The sequence below is a fragment of the Ctenopharyngodon idella genome, chromosome 1 (genome assembly GCF_019924925.1).
Source record: "Ctenopharyngodon idella isolate HZGC_01 chromosome 1, HZGC01, whole genome shotgun sequence".
NCBI classification, from domain to species: domain Eukaryota; kingdom Metazoa; phylum Chordata; class Actinopteri; order Cypriniformes; family Xenocyprididae; genus Ctenopharyngodon; species Ctenopharyngodon idella.
In genome coordinates, this window is record NC_067220.1 from 15,109,621 (window position 1) to 15,132,853 (window position 23,233).

At 36.6% G+C, this 23,233-nt stretch overlaps 1 protein-coding gene across 13 annotated transcripts in view; it reads left to right on the plus strand.

Annotated features, from left to right (window-relative positions):
* The window catches only part of ank2a (ankyrin 2a, neuronal), a 79,669-nt gene that overhangs the window by 9,437 nt on the left and 46,999 nt on the right, over nucleotides 1–23,233 (plus strand). For all 13 annotated transcript variants that reach the window (XM_051889107.1, XM_051889065.1, XM_051889151.1 and 10 more), the window contains exons 2-6: nucleotides 16,305–16,406; nucleotides 19,342–19,440; nucleotides 20,631–20,729; nucleotides 20,842–20,940; nucleotides 22,806–22,991. In XM_051889107.1, the coding sequence (XP_051745067.1) occupies nucleotides 16,305–16,406; nucleotides 19,342–19,440; nucleotides 20,631–20,729; nucleotides 20,842–20,940; nucleotides 22,806–22,991 (585 nt within the window). The remainder of the gene's footprint in view (nucleotides 1–16,304; nucleotides 16,407–19,341; nucleotides 19,441–20,630; nucleotides 20,730–20,841; nucleotides 20,941–22,805; nucleotides 22,992–23,233) is intronic.

The window sequence follows — 23,233 nt, forward strand, 5'->3', positions numbered from 1 at the left end:
CTTCTAGCTGCACTCATTTTCATCGCACGTGTCCTTTTCACCAGAGTACATGCAGAATCAAATGAGCTGGGCGAGGAATAAGAAGCTTCTGGATTTAGTCATAAGGCTTACTGCTATTTGATTTCTGTAAATGTGTTTCTTTTCTTGCAGGCACTCTAGTTAATGTAAGATGATTCATACACTAAAGCAGTGAGTGAATGGATCATCATGTACTGTATTCTGTTAGTGTAGATAAAGTCATGGTTTATCATGGTCATCCCTGTAGGGGATGTATAATATATACATTTTTAGTCAGATTGATAGCTAAATTGATCCAATTCAGCTCAATCAGAATTAAATTTGATTGGATTTTTAAGGGATGGTGTGTACACCAGAAATAATCTGATTAATAGGGGAAAAAATTAAGCATTTAACGCTTGAATCCAACTATCTTCTCAAGAGGATTCAAAAATACCTTGCGCAGTGCAATGCGTATATTTACATATGTTTTATGTCTTATGAACAGGCCTATGCTTATTTTTGTCCTTTGTCTTGGACAAATGAAAATTATACTCATGATAGCTCTAGTGACATGATCGTGGTGGCTTTTTCTGGTGCGATTGCGGCGACAGGGCACATGCAGGTTTTGTTTTGTAATGCACATGTAAATGAATATGTGAATCAGATCACAAAGTTCAGTGTTCATAGAACTTTCAGAATCTGAAATCGGATTGGATTCATTCATTGGATGAAAATGAGTGCATGTAAATTTACATATTTTATGGCTTGCACAAAAAGATATGGTACTGCCACAAAAAAGACAAATTCGTTAGTAGGGTGGATAATGTATGTTCAAATTATGTCTACTGGAAGAGCATAGTGTTGTTTTGAGCAATGTGAATTTTGCAAGGGTGTTGTTCTCTAGAGTGCATCTACATTTGTCTGTTTTCTCACTTTCTTGTTTCTCTCATGACACTCCTGCCTTCATCTCTTGCCTTTTATGGGTCTTTCTCTAGCTCTTCCTCAACAAATGCTCTCTCTCTCTCTCTCTCTCTCTCTCTCTCTCTCTCTCTCTCTCTCTCTCTCTCTCAATCTCTCTCTGCATTTGTCAGTGTGTGTTTGGGTGTGGTCTCTACTGATATAAACAGAGTTTGCAAAAATTGATTAATTTATTTCTACAGTGACATTTGAAAGCTTGAGAGAAGTTTCCAACCAGTGTCTTGGTCATGTAATGAAGAAATGTAAAGATAATTCTCTAGAAGTGGGATTTTTTACAGGCCTGTGTATGTGTGCATGGCTGTTTCACTGTGCGTTTCATGACATTTACACTTGCGTATGTGTGTGTGTGAGTGAGAGAGAGAGAAGGAAAGAAAGAACAGGGTGGTAGCCTTCATGTCTAATAGGGGCTGTAGTTAATGAGGTGAAAAGTGGGAGCAATTCTATGGGCTCAAATGCAGAGGGATCTACAACAATTTATTATTTAAAAAGGTAGTGCTAACACTCATTTAGATCACCCAAAAATGAAATTTCTGTCATTAATTACTCACCCTCATGTCATTCCAAAACTGTAAGACCTTTGTTCATCTTCGGAACACAATTGAAATTCGAGAGCTTTCTGATCTCCCTATACACAGCATCATCATAAAAATTTTAAGGCCCAGAAAGTTAGTAAAGACATCATTAAAATAATCCATGTGACTACAGTGGTTCAACGTTAATGTTAAGTGATGAGAATGCTTTTTGTGGCCAAAACAACACAAAAATAATGAGTTTATTCAACTATTTCTTCTCTTTCCTGTCATTCTCCTACGCTGTTGATGTTGTAAACACAGTCCAGCACTTCCGGGTTCTACGTCAGAATGGTCAGAAAAAGGTCAGAATGCTCTAGGATTTCTGACTTTAATTTGTGTTCCGAAGATGAACGAAGGTCTTACAGGTTTGGAATGACATGAGGGTGAGTAATTAATGACAGAATTTTCATTTTTGGGTGAACTAACCCTTTAAGAGCAAAAATAAAGCAATTAATCAATGAGCATGCATACAACACAATTGAAAAGATCCAGGAATAGAGATAAGAGAACTGAAGTCTAATAAATTAAATTGACAAACCAAATTGGATTTTTTTTTGAGGGGTTGAGCTTGTTGAAAAACACTGTGGGTTGCATTATAAAAGCATATTTGTCCATAGAGTTGCTGTCTCTAATTTTGGCTGCATAATTTGTTGGCTGCAGTTTCAGATATTGGGAGTGTGCCTATATGATGGCAAAAATGCTGTCTGGTAGCTCACTAAGTTTTGAGGCTGTGCCAGGTGTTTGTGAGTGGCTCTGTGTGTGTCCGACTTTGAGTCTTTAAAGTTAGGATTTGTTTACACTAATGCTTTTAAACAGGGATGGAAGACATATTTGTGACCATATTGCATTAGCCAGTATTCACGTTGTTGTTTTTTTCCCCCGTTGTGTTGGTTTTGTTGAAAGCAGATAATATTAAGGCTTGTAAATAGTATATTGTTTCTTTATGCTAGTTTTCATTGTCAGTATATTGTGAAATATTACAATTTAAAATAACTGTTTCCTATCTTAATATATTTCTATTAAAATATAATTTATTGCTGTGATGGCAGTGCTGCATTACTCCAGTCTGCAGTCACATGATCCTTCAGAAATCATTTTGTTCTATTCTTTAGTGTAAATACCTTTTTTCTTTAAAATATCAGACATCATATTGGCTATGGGCCATAACAAAATAATTACGTATCGGCCAAAATTTCTATATTGCTGCATTTCTGGTTCTACATCTAGTGCATTAGAATGATGGATTTGTGCAGAGAAACAGGATTGAGGGTTGACTGTGAGTGAGCTTTTATGAAAGATCGATGTGTTGACTAATGGCTTAATAACAAACACTGTAAGAGGTTCAAGACCAAATAGGTTACAGTTGATGTAAGTTGAAAAGTGCAGACTCAGCTATGAGACCATATTCATTGCCTAAATCTACACACTAGACTCATAAACTTCTCTTATATTTAAGATTTGAATTGTTATCATTCACTTTTAGTGAAGATGTTTACCGCACAGTTACATTCAGCTTCTCAGGCTGTTATTACAAGATTGTTGATATATTGTCCCTTATAAGTTATTGTAAGTCTCTTTAGATAAAAAGCATCTGGGAATTACTAAAGTATACATGCAGAAAGCTTTCATTGTTTTTAGTGCAGGCCCCTGACACAGCACTATCCTTAGCAGCTGTGATGGGTGAAACATAAGCATCCTGGATAATGATGTTCAGTAAGTGTGGAGATGATGATAACTTGTAGTCCCCTGGGATCACTGCTCTCTCCACATGGATATTTGAGACCTGGCGCCTCAGCATACACTGCTCATGTTTATCACTGTATTGATTCTGTCCTCTTCTTGTCCATTTATCAGCACAACAAGACCTGTTCAAGCTCAAATAGCCATATGTCAAATGTCTTTCTTGCTTTGTGGTGTTTTAAACATATTTGCAACAGTTTTACAGCCTGATTCTTCTCTGCTTTATCATGAAGTCCAACTGCAACTGCATTACAACATCCTGGCAACTCACAATTCTCTAGCATTGTGGCAGAAACTTTTTGTTTCAGACTTAGTATGTTGAGTATTTGACACTGAAATAGCTTATTGTGGTCTAATTGACTGAAAACCAAAAAGCGGGTTGAAGGAACTTAATTGATCTTCCATTTTGCCCTGCTTTTCTGTGTATGTGTCTTTGTTACACAGCTCTTGCTCTGCTCTGGAGACTATCAGTTGTCATAAAGGATCAATGTTTTATAGATTTTTTTTTTTTCTGCATCTGAACAGAATCTGCTTCTGTTCAGTCTGTTGCTTTTTTGCACATGAATAAATAACACGAGATGCAGCACTTGTTAAAGATGAGAATCCCTTACTGGATTGTAACACCATCTGTAGTTAAGGAAATCTTTTCGATTCTTATGAAATAATTTATAAAGGTGTTGGAATGGCACTTTCCATGAATAGGAAAATATATATATACATATATATACACAAACATATATACATATATATATATATATATATATATATATATATATACACACACACACACACACACACACACACACACTTAAATGTATTTAAAAGAAGTCTCTTATGCTCACCAACGTTACATTTATTTGATAAAAAATACAATAAAAACATTAACCAAAGCATCACACTGCCTCCGTCGGCTTGCCTTCTTCCCATAGTGCATCCTGGTGCCATGTGTTCCCCAGGTAAGCGACGCACACGCACCCAGCCATCCACGTGATGTAAAAGAAAACGTGATTCATCAGACCAGGCCACCTTCTTCCATTGGTCCAGTTCTGATGCTGACGTGTCCACTGTTGGAGCTTTCGGCAATCTGAGCTACAGTAGCTTGTCTGTTGGATCGGACCACACGGGCCAGCATTCGCTCCCCACGGGCATCAGTGAGCCTTGGCCACCCATGACCCTGACGCCGGTTCACCACTGTTCCTTCCTTGGACCACTTTTGATAGATACTGACCACTGCAGACCGGGAACACCCCACAAGAGCTGCAGTTTGGAGATGCTCTGACCCAGTCCTCTAGCCATCACAATTTGGACCTTGTCAAACTCTCTCAAATCCTTACACTTGCCCATATATATATATATATATATATATATATATATATATAATATATCTTAGGCCACCATTAGATGTTGTTTTAGCAATGATTTAATGACCATCTATAATTATTTCTCAGTCTCTTTATTAGAAAATAACCAGAAAATACAGTATATTTGTATGCAGTATTACAAAACAGAAAAAAAAAAAAAAAATCAGAAAAAACAGCTTTTATAGGCTAATGTGGCAAGTATTTAGTGACCTCCCCTTACACTTGAGCAATAGCAGAACCTGGCTCTCTTAAACCTAAATGGAATGGAAAAGGACCAGAAGGCCAAGAAAACTTTCAAAATCTGATGAGAAGTTTCTCAGAGAAGTTTCATTTTTGAGAAAGTGGAAGGTCCAGGAGTAGGGAAATATTGTAGGGTTTTTTTTTTTTTTTTTTAAATTTTGTGTACATATTTTCTGTATTTTCTGTTTGTATTGTAATAAAGAGACTGAAAAATAAATATGGATGGTCATTAAAACATTGCTATAACAAGAAAGCTGGTGGTGGCCTAAGACTTTTGCACAGTACTGTGTATGTATATATATATATAGAGAGAGAGAGAGAGAGAGAGAGCGCCAAATATATATATATATATATATATATATATATATATATATATATATATATATATATATATATATATATATGTTGTTACAACAATTTGGGACTAATGCTGAAAAGTAAAATCATATTGGTCTAAGGTAATTGTACTTTTTTCACTTTTTTGACTTCTGTAAATTCAATTACTGGTGGATTTTTTCTTTTTCTTTTTAGTTGTGTGATTTTTCTAATACTAATTCTACAGATTAAGTAAAACATTTAACATTTGTAGTTATAGTTCATTTGCAAAATACTGTTTTCTTCTATGACATATGTTATTGTTTGTCTTATAGAAACCACAGTTCAATTGATCCATGGTAGTGAGGTGCCATCAGTGGTTACACTTGTTATTTGGTCAACAAATACCACTATAACTATGGTTACTATTCACAAACTGTGGTACATTTTCAGAGATCTTAGGTTCAGTATTGTCTTATAGTTTGTCTGCTTACTGTACCTGAAGGGAACGTGTATGTATCTCCTGGATGACCACTATAGCGTGAAGTTTAACCACCAGGTGTCAGTGTGCTGATGTCTAATTCACTGAGGTGTAGTTACTTTTGGGGGCCAAAAGGTGGTGTAGAAGTATTTTTTACTGAGACTGAGCCCTGTCAACTATATGCATACATCAAATGCATATAGTGTTACAGTTTGTTGTGATATGTGTGCATGCTCTCGTTTCTGCGTGTACAGGATTGTCTACTTGTTAAGAGCCAAATTTCTGAAATATCCTCACTAATTTAGAGGAACATTTTGAAAACTTACATGTAAGATCAATTCATGTGTTCCTCAGTAATATAGTGACACCAATTTGTAAAATCCTTGTGAGAGAAAGTGAAACTGGATGCATTCAAATGCAGCCATAGAGTTGACACATTCGGTTGGCTAATTTAAGAAGATATACTATTAAATTTTTTTTTGTGGACTTGACAGAAAATCTCAAAACAAACAAATCCAAGTCAATTCACCAAGAAAAAAATATAAAATGCAAATTCAACAATAAATAAATGTATCAACTTTCAAAAATGCTTTGATCAATATATTTAAAAAGATTAATACTATATTCCACTGTTTAAAAATACAGGATTATATATATATATATATATATATATATATATATAATGTTGCATTTATTTGAATTTGTTAATTTTGTAGTGTGCATTTTAATTTGTGAAGTGTATATTGTGAATGTTAATTAGGTTATGCATTGTGAACAGGATTAACACTGCTGATTAAAGGTGTGGGAACGCTAAGATTTATTAATGTTTATGCTCACCAAGGCTGCATTTATTGATCAAAAATACATCGGAAAAGAGGGGGAAAAGCATGCCCCTCCGAATGATCTCCAACAGGTGCAGGATCAAAACAAATATGAAAATAAACAAGGAAAATCCGCACACTGTTTAACTATACCCTTTATTTTCAAAATAAAACAGCAATGTTTCGAATAAAGGTGCCTGAGGAAGATCTTTATTAATCGAAACTTTGCTGTTTTATATTGCTTAATATTTCTATATGTGGAATCTTGTGTAGCATTATAAATATATTTACTGTAACTTTGTAATTTAATGCATCCTTGCTGAAAAAAAAACTGACCCCAGTGCAGTTATTTTGAGACTATCCTGTCTCTGAGAATCAGAGGCAGCTTAAGTGAGATCCTTACTAAGGAACAGTGACATTATAGTGACATTATAGATTTCTTCCTTCATAGCATCTGCAGTAGTCGCAGACCCCTTCAGATCCAAGGGGATTTATAGTTCAATCCCCCTACAGCATCCTGCAGATTAAGTGTATTTCTTAATGGCACAATTGTGATGCCAAATGCTCCTTGCTGACCCTCTGATCATCAGCCCTGGGCATTTACCACAATGCCACACCACCTCACCAGGTTGGCTCTGTGACTTCAGTAGCTGTATGTCGGAGAATACCTTTCCCCTCCAGGTGGATTTGAATATGTAACTTGCTGTTGCCCCAGTGTATTCATTCCCAGTGTTTCTCGCTGTCCCCTGACAGCCTCCGCTGTGGTCTTCCCCAAACTCCTCCCCAGCGCCGATGAGCACGCAATGTGCCACAGGTGTCCCTGTAGACCAGCTGTTTGTCGTGCTCTCGCTATTATCAGTTTCACATTTTTTTTCTCTAAAACAAAAGCTTTTTTATTGTGCCTCTACTCTTATACACACATTTGTGAGGCACACTCACATAGACTCAATCCTTAAGCTTTATTCGACACTATAGCTGGATGCCTCTACATCTGGACAGGCAGGTCAGCCCTCTTCCTCTCTCTCTCTCTCTCTCTCTCTCTCTCTCTCTCTTTCTCTCTCTTCTCTCTATGGTCCCTGTTTCACACATGGCGATATAAATTCAGATTCCACGAGTGAGGCTTTTCTCTCTTCAGTCAACCAATGGACCAGACTATCTCTCAGTGGGGGGAAAAAGAGACAAACTGTTTGCACTGAAGAGAGAATTCACAGTGGATCAGAGTAGTTAAGTTATTCCGAGTGAATTGTGGGAGGACAGTGGTACAGAGCATCTGTTATCACCTTATTCAGAGGAGGCACATTAGTAAGAGCTATTGGGAAAAGCAGAACAAGGACTCCATCCGTTGCTTTACATTAATATGATAAACTTTCTGGGACTGTTCCACATCTGAAGTCATAGAGGAGTACCTGTGTTCGGTTTTCTGTGGTTTGGCATCATGGCACACGCAGCAGCACACCTGAAAAAGGCACGGGAACTAGAACAACCTCCTGAGATAAAGGCTCTCGCCAAAGCCAGAGAGAGACGCAAGAGACACAGAGAGAGAGCAGAGCGCAAACGCAAGGTATTGACACTTACGAACCATTAACAACAGCATTTTTACCTCAAATTCATCCGTGCAAGCTCAGATACAGCTGACCTATTGACCTTTTGGTCACATTTAGGAGCGCATGCTGTTATGTTTAAATAAATTTACCATTATTTAATTTAACAGTGTGAGTGTCAAAATCTTTTTGGAAGTATTTTTAGAAGGCAAGTAAGAATGAACACAGACAGCCCTAATAGTATTTAAAATAGTCAGTGTCTTTTGTAATGTGCAAATATATATGTTGTTCTCCATATTTTAATCATTATTTATTCTTTGTGAATTGTTAATTCTTGTGCCTTTAGTGTTAGCGGATGTAAAGTAACTGTGATGAGAGTTAATCTGTGTAGAATTCACATGCAGAGAGGGTTTATAGAGGTCAGAGGGTGTGATGATGTCATATATGGACATAGTGCAAGTCCAGCAATATCAGTGAAATTATGGGTGCTTTGTGAACTTTGTCCTGCTCTACCTCAATTTTTATGCATATACATAATTTAAGAATGATTAATCATTTGTACAATCTCTTTCTAATGCATTAAAATGTTATAATTCAGCAGCCCCAAGTCAGACAACATATGCATGACTTTTTTTGTAACATCTATAACATTTTTTTACTTTATATTTTATTTTAATAAAATATTATTTAATTATTGTTTGAAAAATATATATATTTTTATTTATTATTATTATTATTTTTAAATTCTCATCCGTGTATAGAAAGTTGTTACCTGCAGTATAAAATAATTAATACAGCATTTTTTTTATAGCATTTTTATGCTGCAGATGAGCTCTGTGAAAAATCCTAGTCAGCTGTTCCGCACCTGTTTCAGAGCACGGATACTGGAAGAGGCTTAGGAAATAGGATCATCCTTTATGCAAATTTGTCTCTAGAGCACAAAATCTCATTGGCTACATATGCGATGACATAACTTTTTGATAAAACTATGTTTTAGTTTTGAGCTTGCAATCTGCCATGCACTTACCAGTTTTGAAAATGTTTTACTATATCAAAGATTCAAATTTTTTTTTTTATTGCTAATTTATTCATTTTATTTTGTTTAATTAAAATCTAAGTGTGATTTGTAGCAACTCTCTTGTTCAGTCTCTTTCAGTAAAATAACTCGTTATTCAAGCAATTTTGTTCAATGAATGTTAAAAGGTTATATTTTAAATAGCCAAATTCCCCATTCCCCAGTCACATATAATCTTTGATCATATTCCAAGTAAGGAAATCATTATAATGCAGCGAAACGATACATTATGAGAAACACAAATGATTAGTTCACCTCCAGAGTATTTTTAATTCATTCATCACGTGACCGACACAATGAACAAATCATTCACCATCACTACTAAGTGAAAGTGTTTGTCAGCACAGATGTGTCATAAAACATGTCCCTCACTTAATTTGTTGAGCTATTTGACCTGCGACCTGCTGCAGTCTATAACTACTTGACTTGCAGTGTCATCATTACAATGTTTTCAAATGCCTATATGAAACCTGAAATCTTATAAGCAGATTATCATAACTGAGATAACCTGCTTATAATGACCAGAGCTGAGAATGTTTACATAGAATTACAATTTGCATGTGGCAAACTTTTATGTATATTGTCATTTACATGTATATAGTACAATTTTACAGTTTTTATAATGTTATTTACTCAAACGTATTGCTATTATTTTTAAATGAAAACATAATGATATAATACACTACTGTTAAAATGTTTGGGGTCAGTAAGTTTTTTTTAATGTTAATATTTATGTTTTTGGAAAAAAAAAAATCCTTTTTTGGGGGGTGGGGGGGACAATTTACTTTTATTTAGCAAGGATGTGTTAAATTTACTGAAAGCAAAGACATATTGTAAATAAAAAAACATATTTTAAACAAATACTGTACATTTTTTCATCAAAAATATTAAGCATCACAATTGTTTTCAACATTGATAATAAGAAATGTTTCTTGAGCAGCAAATTAGCATATTAAAATAATTTCTAATACGATCATGTGACACTGAAGACTGAATTAATGGATGCTGAAAATTCAGCTTTGCATCACAGGAATAATTTACATTTTTAAATGTATTAAAAAAATGTACTGACCCACACTTTCGAACAGTATTGTTAATATTTTTTTGCAATATTTAGTTTACATTATTATATATTGCCTAATCTATCAGATAATTTGACTAACGGGAAGACAAATTACACTTTTTCCTGAAAATTATCAATTTATGTAGTGATATAAATATAAAAACTTTAAATACAGCTGCCTTAAGTTTCTTTACATTCTTCATAAAGTCAGTTGTACTTGTACATTTACAGAGTTCACTATGCTTAGTTCACTACAGCCCCAGTACTGTAGTAAAACCCATATGTACATTGGTTAAAGGTAGGGTAAGTCATTTTTTTCTGGGTTTTTTCAACCCATATTTGGGTCAGATATGGACAAACCAACCTGTTGGGTTTAAACATTTAAACCAACGGTTAGGTTTGTCCATATTTGACCCAAACAAGGGTTGAAAAAACCTAGGATTTTTTAGAGTGTACCTTTAACTGGGGGCATGACATTGATCAGGGCAATCAATGGCAAGTCGATATGTCTGTAATGGAAGTGTACCTAGTGCTGAATCATAGTCTGATCAATGCTGACCACCTCGGGGCCAGAGATGACCCACAGACACCGATCCCATCATGCCATTCGGTTTGATTCACTGAAGGCATTACTATAGCTGTGTAATCTCGGTTTTACTCCTCATGGATGGTGGTGTTAAACTGCTTTGCAAGAGCCTTCACTGAATTGAATAGCTGATATTCTTCAAGGATAAGAACCTCTTTTAGATGATGCTCCATGCTTTACGTAGTCTTGCAAATGTGTTGCATTTTAAACACTATAGATGGTATGACAACCAAAGGTTTTTGTAAATAGCACCGTCTTGCTCCAGTCAAGATTTTTTGACTTCAGTTGTCCCGGTGGATGCACATTCCTGGACCTCAGGAGGAAAAGGACAGGTTTCCCAGCTGGCTCTTCCCCAGCAGGATTGCCCTTTGCTGGGCCTTGCTCTGTCTGCCTGAGCGTGGAAGGGTTAAAAATAACCCAGCCCTGGACCCCGGACAGGGCGGATATTCGGCCTGATATAGCAATGGGAGACACATTTACGGCCGCAGTTGTCAGTCACAAAGCCAGGCGGGAAGAGAGACAAGACTGGAAAAGAAGAGGAGACAAGAGCCAATACGGGACACAGATTCTCACAGAAGACGCGGGGCAGGGATCAGAGAGAGCACATAAGAGATGGTGTTTGGGACCTGAGGAGAAAGATAGACATGAAAGTTTGGGGGATTTTGCATTAGCTGGATAGATGCTCTGATGCTGATAATTGAATGGGCTCCTGGGTACTACCTGAAGACTGAGGATAATGCAAACCCATAAAGCTAAGTGCATGTGAGCGAGTTGGAATCAATCTTCCGAGCAGCAATGTGATGTTCAGTGGTTGGTTATCACTGGAACAGACACAGCAAGTGCGGAATCTTACGAAAGGTCCAGACATCGATGTTAAGTGTAGTGCCGTTTTTTGCAAAGCATGGGCAATGCGGCAATGTGTAGAGCGTGTGGTTCAGATAAAGGCCTGCAGACTATTGGAAGTGATCCATATCTGGACCATTACTACAACTCTGTGGCAGATACCATGGTAAGGCAACCTTAATGATATCTCGGTTCAGTAGAGGTTTGTTGAGGTGATTTTCCTGCTGAAAAGACCAGCATATGTTGTGTTTGGGATGCTGGGGTCATAAAACAGCACATTCCTAACTCACAATCTTCTCTTATTCTTTTTGTAAACATGGCGATAGCAGTTAAGATCTCAATTGGAACATTCAAATGTTCAGATCTTAACTTAAAAGGTGCTGTATGTAATTTTTTTTTAATGTAGTAAAGCTTAATCATAATATCATAACATGTTTGCAGATATTTAGGAATCATGCTAGGTTTACATACTTGTTTCTCCGAAAACTACAGCCAGTTATTCTACGTTCTACGTTCTGCTTTCTGTGTCGGAATGTCTGTTTTTGTTTCTGTCCGTTCGATCCCGCCCACTGCCATTTTACCCAATAGTATTTCGCCCCCCTGGGTTGCCAGTTGGCGGAAAACACAGCGTATTGCAGCCATGGAAGCCAGCAATTAAACTAGGTCAGAGATCGCAGACCTAAAAAGCCTCGGCATCCATCCTAAAAGCTCTATGACCAGAGGCATATTAAAACACGGATAAATCAACGAATCGACTTACATTGTCTGGCTCGTCGCCTTCCATTGTCAATTACGCTTTCTCTCCTGTTGCGTGTCCTCAATCTGGCAACCTATGTGAGCATCCAGTTTGAGGAGGAGAGGGCGGGGCAAACAACTCTCTCCAATATTCTGAATTTGGACTGCAGTACCCATTTCAACCACTAGCTGTCAATATTACATTCTGCACCTTTAAAGGGATTGTTCATCCAAAAATAAATCATTTATTTAATCACCTTCATGTTGTTTCCGACCTGTATGACTTTATTTCTTCTGTAGAATATAAAAGAAGATATTTTGCGAAATGTCACAGTTTTTTGTACATACAATCTAAATCAATGGGCACCAAAACTGTTTGGTTACCTACATTCTTCAAAATATCATCTTTTGTGTTCCACAGAAAGTCAGACAGGTTTGGAACAACATGATGTGGAGTAAATGATGAAAACATATATACATTTTTGGGTGAACTATTTACAACTATTACAACTATTCACAAACTTAATAACCTTCAAAGGGCATAATTACCAATATATATAATTGTTGTTATATAAAAACAAATTTACAAACAAATTACAAACAATACAACAAAAACTCTAGTAATACAAATTAAATAAACTTGTTTTTCAGATACAGTAGGTTTATATACCATGAATACATTTATTTTACATCTTTTGTTGTTTTATTGTTTTAACATTAATGACAAATATTTAATTAGGCTACGGCCCCTTTAAGACCGAATCCATGGATACTGACACATATCCTGTTTTCACCGAAATGTTTACGTCCACTTAAGCCATAACCGACTATATTTACGTGAGATACTCCACACGATGGACATTTTGACAACTATGTGCGCATTTGACCATTCAGGCGCAAGGAGAACTGATCGCGCACTGTCTGAGAGAACTGGGATCGCGCGCAAGAAAGAGAGAGAGAGCGCTTCTGGTCTGTGTCATTCAGCGCGATTCCGCCTATCCCGCCTTCACTAATTGATAACGAATTGTGATTGAAAGCATGCAGTTCGCAATGTGTGGGTTGTCATCATTAATTTTGAAGTATTTCCACACCCCTGAGGCTGACATTGTTTCTGCTGCTGCCGCCGGTGTCTCTGTGCACGGAAAATTCTGTCAGTTACATCACGTGAGGTATCGGTCTTTGCTATCGTGGGTATTTTTACGAGTACATGAGCTTGGTATCGGCCAAGTGCATCCCTAGTCAGTATTTTTAGACTTTTTAGGTGTTTAATTCATTTTTATACTTGATTTTTAGTAACTTCTTCATTTAAGTACCTCAGAGAGGTAACATGATCATCACTAATGTAAAAGTCTTCGTTAGTTTATGGCCCTTTTATTGCTATGGAAAGTGTAATTTATGGGTATTGAAGGGGGGAATGGAATCAGGAAGTGTCGCGAGCCAGATTTGAGCTTTTCTTGCCAATGTGAGCTCAAATAGTGGAGCACGTGTGCAGGGCAACTTCATGAACAAATGTATAGTGTCTATTTCCAGTGGTTAAGTCTTATTCAGATCCCACACGTGTTCAAATGTGACCTCTTAACCTCAAAAGGAGCAGAGGTCATGCCTCGAACATTTGGGTCAATAGACTGTGATGGCCTGACTCATTAATGCTTTACTTTCTACATGACCTGAGAGGTACTGATTTATTCATTAGCGTTCTAAATACTGCTGCCAGAGCTTGGCGCCAATGCTCTTGTCATTTCTATTTTAACCAAAATACCTGAATGCTAGCTTGGACTGATAAAAAAAAAAAGCTTGACTTTAGTCTTATAAAAGAGGTTTCTGGAATTTTAAAGGTCTTAATATTTTAATAATACTGTCTGCATGTCTTAATACATTTTGTGCAGCTGTTGAAAGGTAATGTACTGTCCCAGTACAACATTACCGGTACATTGAAGATTTTGTGTTGGTATTGCACATGCAGGTTTTATTGTCACAGTTGTGACTCTTATGTCAAGGACTTTAAAAGGATTGCTCTAGCAGTACAAACCAACACATGTTTGCTGATTGATGCCAAATCTGAAATTTGATCTTAGCGTTAATTTTCTTCTTCACATGGCAAGACTTTTAGTGCATAACCGTACACGCATTCAGATCTGTGCTTGTGTGTGTGTGTCATGTCAGCTGCCTTCATTCTGTTTTGCTGTCTATATTTAGCAGAGTCACAGTCACACAATTCTGATAAAAGGAGATACACCCACTGAAATGAAAAACTTAACATACACGCACATAAACACATAGCATAAACTTGATGAATCCTGAAATGACAAATACTTTTTTTTTTTTAAATGCCTCATACTTGCTCAGGCTGCATTTATTTAATAAAAAATACATTAAAACTGTAATATTACTACAATTTAAAATAACATCTTTTTCTATTATAATGTATGTTACAATGTAATTCATTCCTGTGATGGCAAAGCTGAATTTTCAGCATATTACTTCAGTCTTCAGTGTCACATGATCCTTCAGAAATCATTCTAATATGCTGATTTGGTGCTCAAATTTGTTGGATTCATTGATGATTAGAAAGTAACAATGTAAAAGTCTTTACTGTTACTTTTGATCAATGTAATGCATCATTGCTGAATAAAAATATTAATTTCGTTTCAAAAGAACCTTACTGACCCTACACTTTTAAAGGTGCAATATGTAAGATTTTTGCAGTAAAATATCCAAAAACCACTAGGCCAGTGTTATATATTTTGTTCACTTGAGTACTTACAAAATCTCAAATGTTTCCAACTATTTGTAAATTGTGAGAAAATTGCAATGTTAACCAAGGCTCCGGGACGTGTAAGGAGTCGCCTGTCAATTGCGTCATACCCTTGTTAACCCTCGGTCTGCCTCGGTTTCCGGTTTTATTTTGTAGAAACCATGGAAACACCAAATACGCTTTAATATATTACACGTTTTAATAGACAAGGGAGCAACTGTTTTGATATATTTATAGACACAAAACTAATTATTGTTATATAGCCCAACACGTTTAGTCTTATTTTTTAAATCTAATTTTCTTGATTTTTTGCGAGTACCATGCTTTACCATGCCTTAGAGAAAAACACTATTTTGTCAAGTAGCTAACATAGCATAATCAGATGTAGCTTTATTTTTAGTAACAGTAATACAGAATTTTCTCCGTCATACAATACGTTTTAAAATGAATTGCATGCCATTTATCAACACAAGCCATCCAGTATTTAATATGATATTCTAAAATCGATCTATCTCACTGCAGTGTGTCTCAAACAAATGTCTCACAGCAGCCACCAAGCGAACACACAGAGTAACATTATAACATCATTTTCTACACTCTCAAATGTATCTAATATGATAAAGAGAGCTGCATTACTTCATACTCATGACCGGAAAATTGGAAGCGGCGCCGGCGACTGCAGCATAATAAAAGTTCTGCTGCTCATGAGGCTTGTGTTGCGTAATCGCTCCAGCGGCCTCGTTCAGCTCACACAACACTCGCTCCTGCTCTGCTTCATACTACAGTAACGTTAATAATCGCATCCATGAACATGATTTCTTCCCGAGTCCTATCCCTATTCTTTTGCACCATCCGTCGTGGTGAAGACCACATGTCCCAAGATTCCACTCTCAAACTTGGCGTCATCAAGCTACGCCTTTGTTTTGAATAGGCCTCTAGCGGACAGAAATCATACATACTGCACCTTTAAATGGTAATGTACATTATCAGAAGGACCATCCTGATTGAAAAAAATATGAGCTCACCCAGCATTTGTTCTTATTTAACATCTTGTTTCACTTGGAAATATGTCATATTACGGAAGTAAAATGAGTTGCGTTGACTTTTATCACTTGCATACTGCATTGTAATTTCTCATTGTTTTACTAGAGCTGGACTAATGTTTCCTATTGTTTTTCTTGATGTGTTTTTCCTACAGTCGGACAGTAACACCAGCTTTCTGAGAGCAGCCAGAGCAGGTAATGTTGAAAAGGTTCTGGATTTCCTCAAGAGCGGACAGGATATTTCTACATGCAACCAGGTAACTTTTTCCATTAACCAGGATTTCAACGTTACAAAAAAAAAGAGAAATGAATGCAATGTTTTGTCATCAGTTTCCTCAGCCTCCATTTACTATTTCACACTTTTGTTGCAATAGTTAAACTTAATTAAAAAAAAATTCAACAACTGGAAGTTTTGCACACAGTGACATTTCACAGTTTTTAGATTATGTATTTATATGAATATAATCTAATCTGTGGAGACAAAGTCTGTTGGGTAATGCTGAATTTGAAGGCCTATGTTTTCCAAGAAGCAGGTTGCCATAAACTCCTTTCCAGCTTAAGAGACATATTCTGTCAACTCTGAGCTATACACTCTTTAGAAAGTCCTAATAGATTGTCCTTTGTGAGGGAAGGGTAATCCTGATTATTAGAAATAATGCATGCTGCTTCTTTTTTTTTTTAGCACACATTGCATTATGAAGTTAGAAAGCGATACTGATTCCTAACAAATGCTGCATTGCCATCATGACATAATCAGCTAGTTCTCTGCCAGGCAGTTCTTTCTAGTATATCAAAGGCTTTTTACTCATGCGTATCTCTGGCAGCTGTTCACACTCCCGACCTTCTGTACCTTCTGCATAACCAAACCCTCTCGCTGTCGCAGCACTGCTGTGTTCAGACATTCCTTACAAATTACCCCTGGCATAACAATGCACTGATATCAACAAATATATTGAAGGTAAATAGATCTTATGTGTGAAGTCAATACAAAATGGTTTCGCTTGAAATTGAACAGTCTTAATATGCAAACATGCACATAAAATAAAACAGTGTTTCTAGTCAGATATATGATAAAGTCAACTTTTATCAACGAACAGAAGATACTACATGCAAAATACCATTCAACGAGGTTTGGCACAGGCACGAACTACAAAATTGTCAACCAATCATCTTCACGGTACTGGTTTTACCAGGGTGTGCCATATAAATATGATGCAATTGTAGTTCTGAGTGTTGAGGTCATTATAGTAGCAAACAAATACCCGGAAACCATGACCAACCCAGGGAAAAAAGAGAAAATAAATCAGTGTTTTATGGGGATGTAATGATATCCTCATTTCATGATTCGATACATATCACAATACAATATTATTGTTATAAAATGTTATCAAAAAATTAACTGTTGATTAAAATGCTAAATTTGGTATTACACTGGGGGTGGAGATGATAGGCTTGGTGCTGCTAACCCAATGTACAGGACAATGCTGATAACAATAAAAATATTCATGATTCTGAAGCTGAAAATACAGAAAAAATATGAATATGCTTGCACATATATTTAAAATAATGTAGGCCACTTTTTATTGGTAACACACGAGATTTGGCATTATCAGGACCTACAAATATTCCCCCATTGAATTATTATACATTATATTCAACATTATATAGTAGTTCAATGTAGTACATTCACTAAAACTCTTTAAACTTTTTCTCACACACTAATTTTCTTATTGGTTAAACTATAAACAATACATATTGTCACTATCCACGATACATATTGTTGCATTTTTGTATTGCGATATATTGTGATGATATATTGTTAAACCCCTATAGTGTTTTAAGTACCTTAATGTTACACTAACATTGGTTTAACAAGACTGTAGATAAAAATGTAGAAGAAATGTTTCACTTAATTTGACAGTCACAGTGTGTTCCAATTGAATAGCATATCTACTGATTTTTTACATTTTTTATTACATATTTTGCTTGAAAAATGTGATTGTCCTGTCTTATTTATTTATTTATTTATTTTTTGGATTAAATGCAACTGTGTGATATTTTGTTATCCAATGCAATGCAATTTTGTTTGTTATTCCAATTTCCAATTAAAATGGACTGAAATGACATCAGAGACAAATGTCATAGGGTTGCTGTGACCCCTTTATTATGTAATGGGCTGAATTTGCCTCTGCTCCAGTGTTAATAGTTTTTACCATGACATTTATCCATTATGATGTCATCTGGAGTCGACCAGTAATGAGCATGTCAGCACAACAATGAACAGGCATTCCATGTTGTTTTCTCTTAAATCCACTCTTCTAATCCTCGCTGAGTGATATTGCAATATAATCTGCCCATGTTTTATCTGGTTTTTCCCGCCCACTTTTTCACCGGAATCCCTCTCTCCAGATGCAAAAACTCCTCCAGCTTTCATTATCCAAATAAATGAGATTAGAGTCTAGTTAATTCTCTTTGCTCTTACTGATGTGTCTGAATGTTAGCCACACTGTTACACAAGAGCTGTCATGATTTACCCATCAAATACGGAATGAGGTGCATTAGTAAATTAAGACAGGTGGTGATGTTTGAATAAGGGGAATGCTTATTTACAGCTCCAGAAAAAGAGATTAAACACTGAAATTCCACGTTTAACATGTAAGCTTGATTTATTAATAACATAAGTGACTTTGACATGATATAATGAATTACACATTTCACAATGGCTAAAATGATCATTGCACTGTAATTAGAAAAAAGGCTGTTGCCAAATTTCCAAACTACTCTTCAGGGATTTAACTGGGGTCTGGGAAAAAGTTAAGATAAAATAAAATAAAAGCAAAACAAAATAAAAAATATATATATAACATAAATATAATATAATATAAAAAATAATATATTTAACATATTAACCATAATCTTTAATCATTTAATTAATCTTTTTTAATCTTTTTTTCTAGAGCTATACATAACAATTTCCTATATTTAGTAATCAATCTAGAAAATGCACATGGGTGATCTATTAGTGTAGAGTATAGGAAACATTTTTTTCTAGTATTACCCCTGTCAAATTTTCCTGCCAAAAAAGGCTGTATTGCTATTATTTATCATTAGCAAAATGTGCTGTTGTCTTGTTTTGCATCGTAGCTTATTGTCAAATTTGCACTGATAGAAAATGTCTACCTCTGCACTTAGAATGGGCTCAATGCACTCCATCTAGCAGCCAAAGAGGGTCATGTGGGGCTGGTGGAGGAACTTCTGGAGAGGGGTGCGACCGTGGACTCTTCAACCAAGGTTAAGCACACTTAAACACTCACAAACTGAAGAGAGGGTTATGTGATTCCCAAATGGCTAGAGAGAGAGTAAATCTGATGGAATGCCAGTCATCCAGCACTGTGATATGATGAGTACAGTTGGACTCGGTTGACTCCTGTCATCTGACACACAGAGCCAAACAGACACACCCACACAAGCCAGGGACTATAAACAAATGACCAGCAATCACACAGACAGCAGAGAGCTCTATCCTGCAAGGACAAAAGCTTTGGAGACTTTGTGTTGGGCAGAAATGTGATTGTTTTAGTGGTTTGCGTAACATTTGTTTTATTATGGACTAGATTCGTAAAAGTCCTTTTTGCCTGATAAGATTTCTGCAATTTCATGCAAGCAGGGAGTGAATCAGGTCAAATGTCTCCTGCAGTCTCCATTGGCAAATAGCTTTTCTTGTTTCAAGCATAAGTTTCCGTTCGCAAAGACCTGCCCGATTTAGTTACTTTTGCATTGCCTGACAAGCCATGCTGCTCTGGCGCCACACATCATGTTCTCACGCAGTGAAAAATACATTGCGGAGCAAAGAAGACACTAACAACGCGTCGACAGACAAGGCAGAGCAGGTTGCTTATGATATTAAACAAAGTCTCAAATTTCATATTTTGTAATTTTATAAGAAATTTAAACAATAAATACTGTTTTGTGGCTCTTTAATGTGTCGTGACAGATCGCTGTAGTACCTCAGTTCAAGTGGTTCGTGAACCGATCATCTCTTCCTACTAGTTAATTTATAGCATCAAACATGAATGAACATCAGAAGGAATGTTGTTTCAACCGCGGAAAGACGTCAGTACACACCATTTTCAAGTAAAGTCCACCGACGTTAGTCTGATGCTTTGCTGGACATAACGGCGGATTTGGCATTATGATTGGTTAGATCGCCTGTCAATCAAACTCCCGGCGAAGGATCAGTTGTGTTAGATTAGTTCATAAGTTTCTTTTGAGGTAAGAAAATGATACTTTGGATACTTTTCTTTGATAAGTCCTAATATCTTATGCAATGTTGCTTCTGAAGTAATAGTTTGTTGTTTAAATATATTATTATAGATATTTTCAGCTTTTTTCAGTGTTGTTCCTTTGTGATTCACACAAGTACTAACATACTCATACACAAAAAAGTGCACAATTAATATGTATCTCCCTTTCGTCTTCAGAAAGGGAACACTGCATTACATATTGCTTGTCTGGCTGGGCAGAAAGAAGTTGCAAAGTTGTTGGTGAAAAGAGGAGCAGATGTAAACTCCCAATCACAGGTGAGAAAAGTATAAATTATAATAATGATAATATAAAATTTAATACAAATTAATTTATTATTTAATAAATTGTTATAATATTAAGCTTTACTCTACATGTATGTTACTACAGAATGGCTTCACTCCACTTTATATGGCTGCTCAAGAGAATCACTTGGATGTTGTGCGATATCTTCTGGAGAACGGTGGAAACCAGAGCACGGCTACAGAGGTTTGGGATTGCAAGTGTTGTGTGTGTGTGTGTGTTTCCATTCTTTCCGACGTGCCCATACAAGTATCGGTGTCTCTTAAAAAGGACCTGCTTTTTTTTACATTTTCAACTTTCTTTAGTGGGTAATGTGGCTGTTTGAGCATGAAAAAGGTCAGCAAAGTTACAAAGCACAAAGTCCACTCCAAAGGGAGTTATTCTTTATATCAGTAAGCACTGTTTCTGAACTCCCTGAAATGCCTTGATTGTAGTCTTGAGTTCTATTCTGCGAACATAAATGTCACAATATCCCTCATTTAAATAATTCCCACAAGGCAGATGCAAAAAAAGGGGTCGAGGCCTGGTTGAGTTAGTTAGTAGTGTGTTGAAACTTGTGGTTATGGTAAGGGGGCGTGACATTTCCAAAACATGCTCAAAGCAGTTGACCAGTCGCAACACATTGACCAATCAGAGCACATTGTGCTTTTCGGAAGGAGGGGCTTCATAGAGACAGAGGCTGCGTTTACACTGGCACAAAAAATCCAATCTTTTGCTCACATCTGACACAGATCGGAATTAGTTGCACACGTGTAAACACAAAAATCCACACGAGATCCAATTTTTTCGCATCCGATCTGAGCCACTTCCAAATGTGGTTTTAAATCCGATACATATCCGATCTCTGGACATGCGACCCATGTCTAAACACGCATATCCGATTCCCATTGGAATTCCAAGCCACCACAAGGCGAGGGCGACACATTTGCTCACTAAAAGGTAGCTTCAATGTTGTATTATGAAGCAGACGTGCTTGTATGCACTCGCACTAAAAATTCGCAGCTTTTTTTTTTTTAACACCAATTCGCAGCAATTTCAACCTTTGCCCGGTTAATTTAAAAGAGACCGCCGCGTTGTTGTTTTTCTTATAAGCCAAAAGCTTCACTGTAGCTATCTCTCTCACGTGCGCGCTTTCGCTCTCTCCTTAGCTCGCTCGAAAAAAATGTAATTCTAAAACTAATGACTGTAGATAAAATATCAAACGCAAATTACCTTTTTTTTCTGGTCTGTATCCGTTCAGTCAGATTTTGCGCTGCAATTCATCCATTACACTGACAGCTGTTAACTTATCCATTCTGACACGTAATCATGGCCACTCGACATGAAATATATAAATAATTTTTATTCAAAACCCGAGGATCTACCATGCGCATGTAAAACTGTCAATGACAATCATTTTACGGCAGGAAGTAATGTAAACACAGATATCGGATACCAGTCGCGTCTAAAGTGAATGTAAACACACTGGCCAAAAAATCGGATATGGTCAAAAGATCGGATCTGTGCATTAAGACTTGCAGTGTAAAAAAGCAGCCATAGAGTTACTGACAGACTGGGAAGAGAGGTGCTGCAACAATGTAAAATATGTGAAAAATTATGCGTTTTTTAAACATTCAAGCATGAAAAGCTTTTTTAGTACGCTCTAAAAACAAAATCAAGACTTTGCAAAACGGCATAATAGGTCTTCTTTAAAAGAAGAGAGTGTTTACACATTTCCATAGATTGTGATTTTGATGACTTGCTTCATTTCTTTGACTAAATATGCAATATTGTTTATCAAACATGCAAGCTAAAGACTGTCTAAAACTAGATGGAAGTGAAATCTCAATCTTGAATGATTTAAAATCATATTCATCCCTGCTAGAAAACCCAGCTGGTGGTGTATGGTTTCTTACCTGTTCATTTGCTGGTTCATGCTGGTCTAGGTGGTTAATCAGCTGGACTACCTTAGTTTAACCTGCATATTGGTCAAGCTGGTTATGGTTTTTGTATCTGAACAAAGAGTTGGTTCTGTTTGTTAATCTCTGTCTATCTGTTCTCTCCATTTCTAGGATGGCTTCACTCCTCTGGCCATTGCTCTGCAGCAGGGTCATAATCAGGTGGTCTCTCTGCTCCTGGAACATGACACGAAAGGTAAAGTCCGCCTGCCTGCACTCCACATCGCTGCCCGCAAGGATGACACCAAGTCTGCTGCTTTGCTGCTCCAGAACGACCATAATGCTGATGTCCAGTCCAAGGTAAGAGAGTAAAGGAGTGGGGATTTAATGTTCATACTTTTTTAAAGATGGCACTATAGTTACACTCTCAGAAAAAAAGGTACAAAATCTGTCACTGGGGCAGTAACCTTTCAAAAGGAACACCTTTGTACCTCATTTACCTCTTAAGGGTTCATATTAGTACGTAGAGAGTGCATATAACTACCTAAATAGTCCATATTAGTACCTTTTGAAAGGGTGACACCGTGACAGCTTTTGTACCT